This window comes from Epinephelus moara, chromosome 9 (genome assembly GCF_006386435.1).
Source record: "Epinephelus moara isolate mb chromosome 9, YSFRI_EMoa_1.0, whole genome shotgun sequence".
Lineage (NCBI taxonomy): Eukaryota > Metazoa > Chordata > Actinopteri > Perciformes > Serranidae > Epinephelus > Epinephelus moara.
Genome location: NC_065514.1, coordinates 10086023 through 10096277, shown reverse-complemented (window position 1 = coordinate 10096277; position 10255 = coordinate 10086023). Strand labels below are relative to the sequence as shown.

The following is a 10255-nucleotide window of genomic DNA, read 5'->3' as shown; positions in this document are numbered from 1 at the left end:
TCAAGAGCAGCTTTCTCGCACAAGGCATTTGATCTGGTCCACTTGTAAATGCTGCCGTGAGAACATGAACCAACTCTAGGCAGTTATACAGCTTTGTGACAAAATGAGTCCCTGATTCGGACCAAAGCAAGACAACTCTAGGTCTGAAAGCACCCTTGCATGCCATGCTCTCTTCAAATTTTACCTCACTGAACACAGGAGCTGCTGGTCTACTGCTGCCTCGATCAGTCGTTTGTCTGTGTTATTGTGTGATTTTGGTCAGTCTGAACTAACACTTTAAAACACCAAAGTCACACAATAATTCAAACAAGCTGCTACTTGAGGCAGCAGTAGACCAGCAGCTCCTGTGTTCAGCGAGGTAAAATTACTGTTTTTGTCAGTGGAGTCTGGTATTGAAGAGAACGCAGATAAGGTTCACTTTCAATTCAGTTCCCTGTTGGAAAGGGCTGTTTGTTTTGCTGTTGTTTAAAGCGGACCCCTCTTATTTGAATTCATTAAGAGTTTTCTGAGATTTTCGATCCATCGTTCAGTTGCGGCCTGCAAGAAAAACATTTTCCTCACAAATTCAGTGTAACACAGGGTGAGTAACTGATATGCACATGGCCATTTGGGAGATAAAGTCTTCCTTTAACACAATAAAATGCTAAATTTAATAATGTCACTGAGTAAATAGCAAATAAATCAGATTGTTAGACTCCTCCTCAGATCCAGCCACAGGTTTTATTCAACATTTTTTCCTTCCTGTCCTTCTCTCTCTGCATATTTTTCATTATAAACTACGTCATTATTAAAACATCCACACAGAAATCTGGTGCTGATCCAAAAATCACAGTGCTGTCTTCTCTGCGTCGTCGCCTGTTTCCCCCTCCATCCATGCATCAGATTATTAAGAGTGTGTACACTGTGTTTATGGGTATCTCTGGGTGTGTGTGTGCATGTGTGTGAAGATGAAGAAAGCCAGTATCAGTTGAAAGACATTGCACGGCCATGTGTTCCTTATCAGAATGCATCCTAAAAAGGCCAAGTGAAGGCTGCGGCAGGTTTGGCTTATTTATCTTGTGTTGCGAGTGCCAATCCGCCCTTTTATGTGACATTTCCCAAAATGTCTTTCATCAAATGCACTTAATCCAGCTTCCAATCGGGCCAAATCGGATACTCGCCCTCATAAGCGTATTTTTATAGGCGTCTATAAAGCCCCAGAGCAGCGTTAACGTGTTCAGGTCTGCAGTGTCCGGTTCCCACAGCTTTACATCAGCTTTTCCTGAGGAAATTTTGGATGTGTGTAAATGTAGTGAAATGTGCAGCTACTTATCATCTTTATTGTTTTCCAGAGCGACCGTCTCCTGATCAAAGGAGGGAAGATCGTGAATGATGACCAGTCCTTCTGTGCTGACATCTATATGGAGGATGGAGTCATCAAGTGAGTTTACTGTTTTTTTCTCTCAAACTGTTGACAGTAAAAACCAGATTGCACCATGTTTACATAATACATCCACATGTCTGACTTTTATCTCTTTTTATTACAAATACAAAAAGGGGTAGTAGTGAAAATACAATAGTTTGCCTACATTATGGATATGGATCTGACTTACAGACTTTGGCAACGCCTCGCAGACAGCCCGTCACTCAAGCAGTCCTGACTTTAAATATGCGTAACTTTGAGCCTTGATAAAACATAAATGGATGAGTTATAAAAAAAACCTCCGTGCAGTTGTTATGAGTGTTGAAATTAATTATAGAGACCAAAACTGTTTTTAGTTCCAGGCTGTAAACATGTTTATTTGTGCTGTAAAGTGGGGCATTTTAACATGGAGGTTGGTGGGGATTTACTCTGTTTTGGAGCCAGCCTCAAGTGGCCATTTGATGAACTGCAGTTTTGAGTTTTTTCTACATTGGCATCATTTTTCAGCCTTGGAGGTTGCCACTTGTTCTATCCCTAGATGTTACTGTAGATTGAGCACTCATCGCTTTCACGCTGCTCTCTCTGGTACAGGCAGCTGCTGATCCAGAGCCAAGCTTAGTCTGAGTGAGAGGTAGCTGCTTGGAGGTTGAGAGGCTTTGCAGCGTCTTGCTTTGAGAGAACATTATCTTCTGCTTTCTACTTAGAAGTGATGAATTTACAGCTCACAGCAACTTGATACGATACAGTCTTCTATAGTCTTAGACACACTTACGCCTCCATCGTCAGTATGTTGAACATTTGATACCCAGGTTCTGTACCCCTATGTTCACCTTTAGGGGGTACTTGTGCCTTTTCGTCCCCCCTTTTGCTGTTGTACTCCATGGGAGAGGCAGTGACATTGCTCTTATAGTAATTTCTGTGTTTTAGTGCTGTTAAGATAAGTTTGTAAGTTAATTTTATGCAAACATATTCCTGTGTCACTTGATCTGTGTAGGGGCTCGAGTTAATATGGTTGTAATTGACATAACGCAGACAACACTAGTGTCCACAGGTGAGACATGGGTGCTGCTGTCACCTTGAATGTCCCGCTGAACCCCGTTTGAACTCTCAAACTCTATATGGAAAAAAAAGGAACGAATGGTCAAATATTTGTGTTCAACAGCCAAATCTAATTCGACTGACATAATTCTGAGTTGGGTACAGCTCTACATTTTTGTATTTGTTCATCAAATTATCAACCTTTTTTAAAAAAAAATGCAATTTAATACATTTTTTTCTTCTCCTCATTACAACTGTTCGATGAATTCCCTTACTCAAGTTAACTTAAGTACAATCATCTTTTTCATTTGTCCTTGCCCATAGAAAAAAACAAGAAACATTCCTCTCAAATTATTTTGCATTTTGCACACGATAAGTTCTGTTTTAAAGTCAACAAAGTATGAAATTAAATATATAAAAAATGCCTGAAATGTGGAACCTTTCCTAATTATGATCATAAATACAAATTTAAAGCTTATACTGAGGGTTGTGTAATGTAAAAGCTCATATCTTTGTTTGGCATTTAATTTAACACAATAAATCCTCTTTGTTGTTGTTTTTTTATTCAATAGACATATGATGTTGTTATTATTGCTATAGTATTGTGATGTCTGGATTGCTTCATTAAAGAACACAGTATTTAAAACAGGTGTAAAGTTGAAATTAGTTGTTTGTTCTTGTTTCTTAGTTATTCTTTGCTCTGTTTTGTAAATTCTGACGTTCTTTTCTTCAGACAAATCGGGGAAAATCTCATCGTGCCCGGCGGGGTGAAAACCATCGATGCCCACGGCCGCATGTTGATGCCAGGTGGCATTGATGTGCACACGCGTTTCCAGATGCCCGATCGAGGCATGACCTCTGCTGATGACTTCTACCAGGGCACCAAGGCCTCACTGGCTGGAGGCACGACCATGATCAGTAAGTTACTGAGCAGAAAGATCCTTCTATTTCATGCATGACCTGATGTATCAGTTCTTTCTGAGTGCTTTCTGTGAGTGAATCAAAGCTGATTGAGGTGTTCTCCGCGCATCTTGCCCTGCAGAGGTTTCTCATTCACTTATTGGCTTTAATTGAAAATCTCCTGGTGAGAACAGGAAGGGTGCCAGGCCTGTTCATGACCGAGCCAAAATATTAAACCATCCATCTGCTCCGAGGACTCAGAGCCACAAGGAGCTGACTGCTGCTCAGACTGAGCCAGGAAGTCAGTTAATTTCCCTCTGGACACATAGATACTGAGGACTTGACATTGTTATGTTACACACCCACTATGGATGCGTTTCCTCATATATTTTAGACTTCATATTCTTGGAGTTCTGTTTTGATTTGCATTATGTTTCATATAAATCTCAGGATTGTTCCCCCTGGGTTGGTTTGGGTTTCCTCTTATGCTGCTCAGGTTAACGAGAAAGTATAAATTATTCTCCAGACACAGGATTGTTAGTATTTGTGCATAATTTAATATCTACTAGCTTAATGCTATTGGCTGGTGCCATGTTTCTGGTGTATTCCTTTTAATATGGGCAGCCTAATAGTCAATCAAGCGTTAGTCGACCTAAAGGTCATTCGTCGGCAAGATTTCATTGGTCTCTTAGTCGTAGAAAAAACAAAAATAAACAGGATAATTTATTAGGAGCTGTACCTTGTCAAAATAAATCAAAACCTATATGACTGGACCATGTGGGAGTTTATTTGAAAGGACAGACACAGGAAGAGGCCACGCTCAGCAGTCAGACAGGGGCTGAAATTGCCATCCTGAACCACAGAAGCAAAACAGTGGCGTCACAGAATCGTAGTGCTCAGCCTCTGCTTTCCCCCCAGGTTAACAATGTCAGCACTGTTGCCATTGTTAGCACTGCGTTATAAGCTGCTAGCTGCTAGCTACTGGCCCAGCCACCTCCATGTTGAGAGGCATTTGCAGGCAATCCTGGCTCATACTCTGAATCAAAGATATGCCTCTTTGAATAGTTGAAATCTAGATAGATTTGTTGCAATTGAAAGGGATATTGATTCAATAAGTAGATTTGTGGCTACATTTTGTCTGTATACTCTCAGTCTCCAGCTGTAACAGTGGCTTAATTTAATCGTCACATTATTTAAAAGAGACACAAGGCTGTAAAGATAAAAAAGCTAATGTGAAAAGATAATAAAATTTAATTAGGCTCTGGCCCTCCCTCTGCTGACTCAGCAGCTGAACTCTCCTCTCCCTCACAGTTGAACTAACACTCCCACTCAACTCGTGTGTCGTTGTCACCTCGGGAAAACGCTGACTGCTGCAGGGTCCGGCAGGTCTGGAACATGGATGTAATGCATAGCAGCCCGATGACTGGAATGTCAGTGGAGTGCACGTCACAAGTGAACAGATGTGACGGCACCGAAAATGGAAAGTGACAAAGACAGTTTGAAATGCGATTTGAGAAGCCAGACAGAGACAAACTTTAAAATGTTGGATTTGAATTAGATTTAAAACCACAGAAGAATATGTTTAAAATCTGCTTTGCAAAAACCAAAATTAGACCTCATGCTCCATGTGGTCTGGAGTTTGATATAATGGCTCTTAATCCAGTCTAGATATGACTGAAATCAGATGCAGCTTCCAGTATGGACATAAAGAGACAGAATCAGAATCAGATTCAACTGCGGTTACATGATTGTGGAGCAGCAACCGCAAGGGCTCTGTCACCCTTTAGTTTTAGTCATGATTGTGGGACATACATCGTCAGATCTGAGAGACCAAGGGCGCTAAGAGCTAGTAAATAAGGTCTGTGATGTCAGATTGGGCCTCACAGTTACAAGCCTTGAAAGTGATCAAGTCTTAAACTGAATTCTACAGTAAACAGGAAGCCAATGAAGAGAGGATACTACAGGGTTGATGTGCTCGCATTTTTTAGTACCAGTCATCATCCTTGCAGCTGCATTTTGGACCATCTGTAGATGAGTTAATGAGGATAGGGGAATTGACTCGAGTTTAGAAATGGTTCTTAACTGATGGAAACTATTTGTAACAACAGAACTAATTTGCTTATCAAGACAGAGCCCAGAATCAAATGTAACACCAAGGTTTATTGCATGTGACTTGACCATATGGGGCGAAGAGGGCTAGCTTACGGGCAAGATGGCTTCTGGATTTGTAGGGACCTAAGATAATTACTTTTTGTACTGTTTAGCTGAAAGAAAAATATTTGGCATCCAGCTTTTAATGTCCTTGAGACAGTCCAGGAGAGGCAATTGGGAGTCCCTAGATGTTAGTGGGAGGTAAAACTGTGAATCATCAGTGTAGAAGTGACAGGAGATGCTGTACTTTCTAATGTTTCCAAGAGGGAGGATCTACAGGCAGAACACAACTGGGCCCAGGATGGAACCCTGGAGGACCCCATTGATGACAATATTGGCAGAGGAGGAGGAAAACTGACCTGTAAATACTGAGAATGTCCAATGACTAAGACATGACTTAAACCAATTTAGTTATATACCCATAATACCCACCCACTGTCAAAAGGATATCATGATCTGCACTGTTGAAGGCAGCATTAGGAGCTAGTAAAACCAAGATGGCAGTCCTCCCAGAGTCAGCAGAGAGCAACACATCATTTGTCACCTTTAGGATTAGCCGGTATATTGAATATCTCTGGTTTTGCTCTCTCAAGCACATTAAAGACGTCACCTTGGGTTCTGGGAAATTGTGATGGTCTTTTAAAACTATTTCCGGACGTTTTAAAGGCTAAACAATAAATCATTTATTTGAAAGACCTGTCGACAGATGAATTGGATGAAAATAATTGTTTTTGCAGCCCTAATGTGAACACACATTCTTTCCTGACCGAGCTGACGGACCACACATCAGCAGATGTGAGCCATTACATTCACTCATTCTTGTCTGAAAAGTAACATCTTCAACAATACCATCTTGAGCTCATATAGTGTTTGTCTTTGTGTGGTGGAAACCATGAGCAGATGGAGCATATGATGGTTTGTACTTTGAGCTTGGCTCGGGTTTGTACAAAGACAGGAGTCATGTATCTGGTAATTCTCAAAGATCAATAACAAGCGGTCACTTGAGACAAAGTTGAAACATATTTGGCCGGCTGGTGTGAACTACAATCGGTCTCAGTTTGTTCCAGACATAACAACATAATAACAGATAAAAGCATCACAACAGGTTTCAGTCAGTGTGTTTGACTTTCCATGTGTTTGTATTTGTGCATATCCAGTTGACCACGTGGTTCCTGAGCCTGGCGTCAGCCTCATCTCGGCTTTCGAGCAGTGGCGTGAATGGGCCGACAGCAAGTCCTGCTGCGACTACTCGCTGCATGTCGACATCACCGAGTGGCACAAGGGCATCCAGGAAGAGATGGAGACACTGGTGAAGGATCATGGTGCGACCACACCCAAACGCAAAGTCATGTTATTTCATCAGATCCCATATGTTACACAGAAACCCATTATTTTTTATTTATTTAAAGCTGCTAAAGCAACTTTAGTTAAGTATATCAATTCTCAGTCATGTAACCGGATGACGCAACAGCACATTGATGTTTAACAACACAATTTGTTTGACAGAATCGCATTAGGACAAGAGAGGAGCAAGACATCATGTACTCAACCCCCTGTAATAATCTGGATGCATATTAGTTTTTCCTCTCTTGGCACTCATTGTTAAATATTTGATTAGATTAATGAAAGTCACATGTTATCTCATGTTCAGATCAGAGTCTATGATATTTTGGATTAATTTGTCCTGTTTAAACCTTTCCTGTCCCTCATGGTTCTCACACTGAAATCTTTTGTTTCTAGGCGTCAACTCTTTCCTGGTCTATCTGGCTTATAAGGATATTTTCCAGCTTACTGACGCTCAGGTGGGGCTTCGTCTCTTCTTGTCATTTCACTCTTTGTCATACCAAGTATTGCAGAGAAATAGAATACACAGAACACATTTTCCATAGGGATGGTGAATATTATATTAAAGGTCCAATGAAAATCAAATAATACCTTGATGTGCATGGAACTTAGAGGGATTTTGGCACGTTAGGACCATAGACTGTATAAAAATAATGGACAAAGCCACTTAAAGCCAACACCCATTGGTTTGTGGCCTCATGTTTGGCATTTTGGCCATTACATCTTGGATTTTTGGAGCCATTAGTGACCATCTGTGCATTTAATTACCCATACTACCATACTATTATGTCCCAATGCATAGAATTTCCAAAACAGTATGCCAAAAAAGACCAGGGTGTTCTACCGCATCCGGTCGTATTTTGCTGTTGGCACGCCAGCATGTTTTTCTGGCTACTCTGACTCACAGTCCTCTGCGCAGCGGAAGATTCCTTACATTGTCTGAGCGCAGACAGATGACAGCTTGTTGACAGCTGTCAGAGGCCGCACTGATGATCGACATCACATTCAACTGACTAATGACTATTCAAAATATAATAATAGGCAAATTAATCAAGGGAACAAAATAATCGTAAAGATAACTAACAACAAAACGACACAACTATTAGGATACCAGTGCTCTTAGGGTTGACCTCTGTCTCTGGTTAGCTTGGTGAATAGCGTTTTGTTTTATCTCCAAGGTAACAACTATATGAACAAAAGGGTTGAGGTCATGGGTGTAATGTTAAGACAAAGCAGTATGTCCCGATTGTGTGCATACTACATGCAACAGTAGGCATTTTGTAAGGGCAGCCGCAGTACCTGCTAAAAGTTAAAAGAAGAAGTAAGCACATATTTGGACTGGAGGGTGACACTACACCTATTGCTAGCTGCTAGCATGGTTAGCATGGTGTGTTTAAAGTAAATGCTTCACCGAGATAATGCTAATGCTAATTTCTGCAGGTGAAAAACAGACTTAAAACCATTTAAACAAAGTTAAAAGAAAAAGTATGTGATTTGTATTGCAGCACATATTTGGACTGGAGGGTAAAGCTAACCCTAATGCTAGCTGCTAGCTTAGTTAGTACGGTGCATTTACAGTTTACGCTTAGCTGTGATAATGCTAATGCTAATTTTCGGTAGAGAGAAAAGGGCTTACAACCATTAAAATAAAATGAACTTACCAGAAAAACTGAACATCCACTCCTTAGACAGTCTCTTAGTTCAACCAAATGATGAGCACAACTTTTTTTAGGTTATTTTACCCATCCAAACTTGTCAATGGACAGTACCCACCTGTCACTCAAAGCGGCCACGCCCTTAATTATAAATAACTATAAGTCTTACTAACATTTAAATTGGTAAATTATATAAATATTCAACCCCTGTACAGTTGTCATGAACGGGTAAATTGGCTATAGAGACTAAAACCGTTTTTTGTACCAGTCCTCTAGCTTGGTTAGCATTTAAAAACATGGCTGTCTATTGTGATTGACTCACTTCTGGAGCCAGCCTCAAGTGGCCATTAGATGCACTGCAGTTTTTGGTTCTTCACTTTGACTTCATCTGCCCTTTTGTTGGGACACTGCTGTTAACAATTACCTTGATTGGCCCCATGGAGCTGCAGCCTCTACTACAATAAATCTAATTAAACCCTTTAACATGAAACTTGCTGCTGCACATAAATCAAATCCGTTCAAATTGCATTCAGCTTGAAGGTCATCGCTGTAGCATGAAATATTAAACATGACAGCACACAATCCACAGACAAAGATGGTGCTGTTTACTGGAGAAGCCACTAACAACTAAATCACATCTTGTTGACTGTCATTCAGAGTGAGGGCTCAGCCAGAATAGCAATTATTGCAAAGTAACTTGAAAAGCAGGCAACGTTCGGTAGCCAACAATAAGTCGGACATTGTAACATCATGGTAGTCATATCACAGCCTTGATTTGGCTCTTGCCCTCATCCTACAGTCAGAGCTACGGTGTGAGACTGTTTGTCTTGGCGAGAGACGTCGCTTCTTACTCATCATCTGTGTTTTTCTCTCGGGATAGTGAGAGCATGATGAAAGCCACATCTCGGTCCAAGACTCTGTCTGACTCATGGTTAAAATGAATTAATTCCACTTGAAAGCTGTTTTGAAACAGAGCCGTGTTGGTCTTTGCACCTGTGCGAGGAATGAGTTTCTCTCCCGTGTCAAAATTTGACGGCTCTTTATTGTTGCACGTTTGGCAGCCGACTGGTGATGACTCACTCAACATGTCAGTTTCCCTCCAGTCCATGAAGTTACCGCTATGCTTAATAAACAATCAGGGTGTGGGAGACTCACATACTGTGTCAAAACCAGGATCCATGTTTCATTTCACCACAGAAGTATTCTGAGTCACTGAGGTTATGATTATTTTCTGGTTAATATTGCATACTTTTGGGGGACTTGATGTCTCGTCTGCTACAGTCGATGTAAAGTGATATATTTAGAGTAGTTGACTAAATATAGTATATCTCATTATGACGACTGTGTCTGCTATCCAAAATACCAAACCTTCTTTGGTTCCAGCTTCTTTTCTCTGTTTTATATCACTATAAATCAAGATGGGTTTTGGACTGTTGGTCGAACAAAACAAGCAAATAAATTACGCTTAAAAATGAGATAAGTCGGTAACATTTCAGCAGGGTAGACTAAGGGTGCTTTCACACCTGCCCTGTTTGGTGCGGTTCAATCGAAGTCAAGTTCATTTGCCCTCTAAGTGCGGTTTGTTTGGGCAGGTGTGACCGAGACCATCTTGAAGAGGTGGTCTCGGTCCCGTTACAAATGAACTCTGGTGCGGTTCGTTTGTGGTGAGAAGGTGTTCCGACCTGGATCTGAACCAACTGCAGTCACATGACACACTGTTTGGGTTAAACATGAGCATGTTACAGTCCTGGAGGATTATTAATGT

The 10255-nt window shown here is 40.9% G+C and overlaps 1 protein-coding gene across 2 annotated transcripts in view; it reads left to right on the top strand.

Annotated features, from left to right (window-relative positions):
* The window catches only part of dpysl2b (dihydropyrimidinase like 2b), a 49458-nt gene that overhangs the window by 19287 nt on the left and 19916 nt on the right, over positions 1 to 10255 (top strand). For both annotated transcript variants that reach the window (XM_050053218.1, XM_050053219.1), the window contains exons 2-5: positions 1332 to 1420; positions 3174 to 3358; positions 6649 to 6813; positions 7232 to 7293. In XM_050053218.1, the coding sequence (XP_049909175.1) occupies positions 1332 to 1420; positions 3174 to 3358; positions 6649 to 6813; positions 7232 to 7293 (501 nt within the window). The remainder of the gene's footprint in view (positions 1 to 1331; positions 1421 to 3173; positions 3359 to 6648; positions 6814 to 7231; positions 7294 to 10255) is intronic.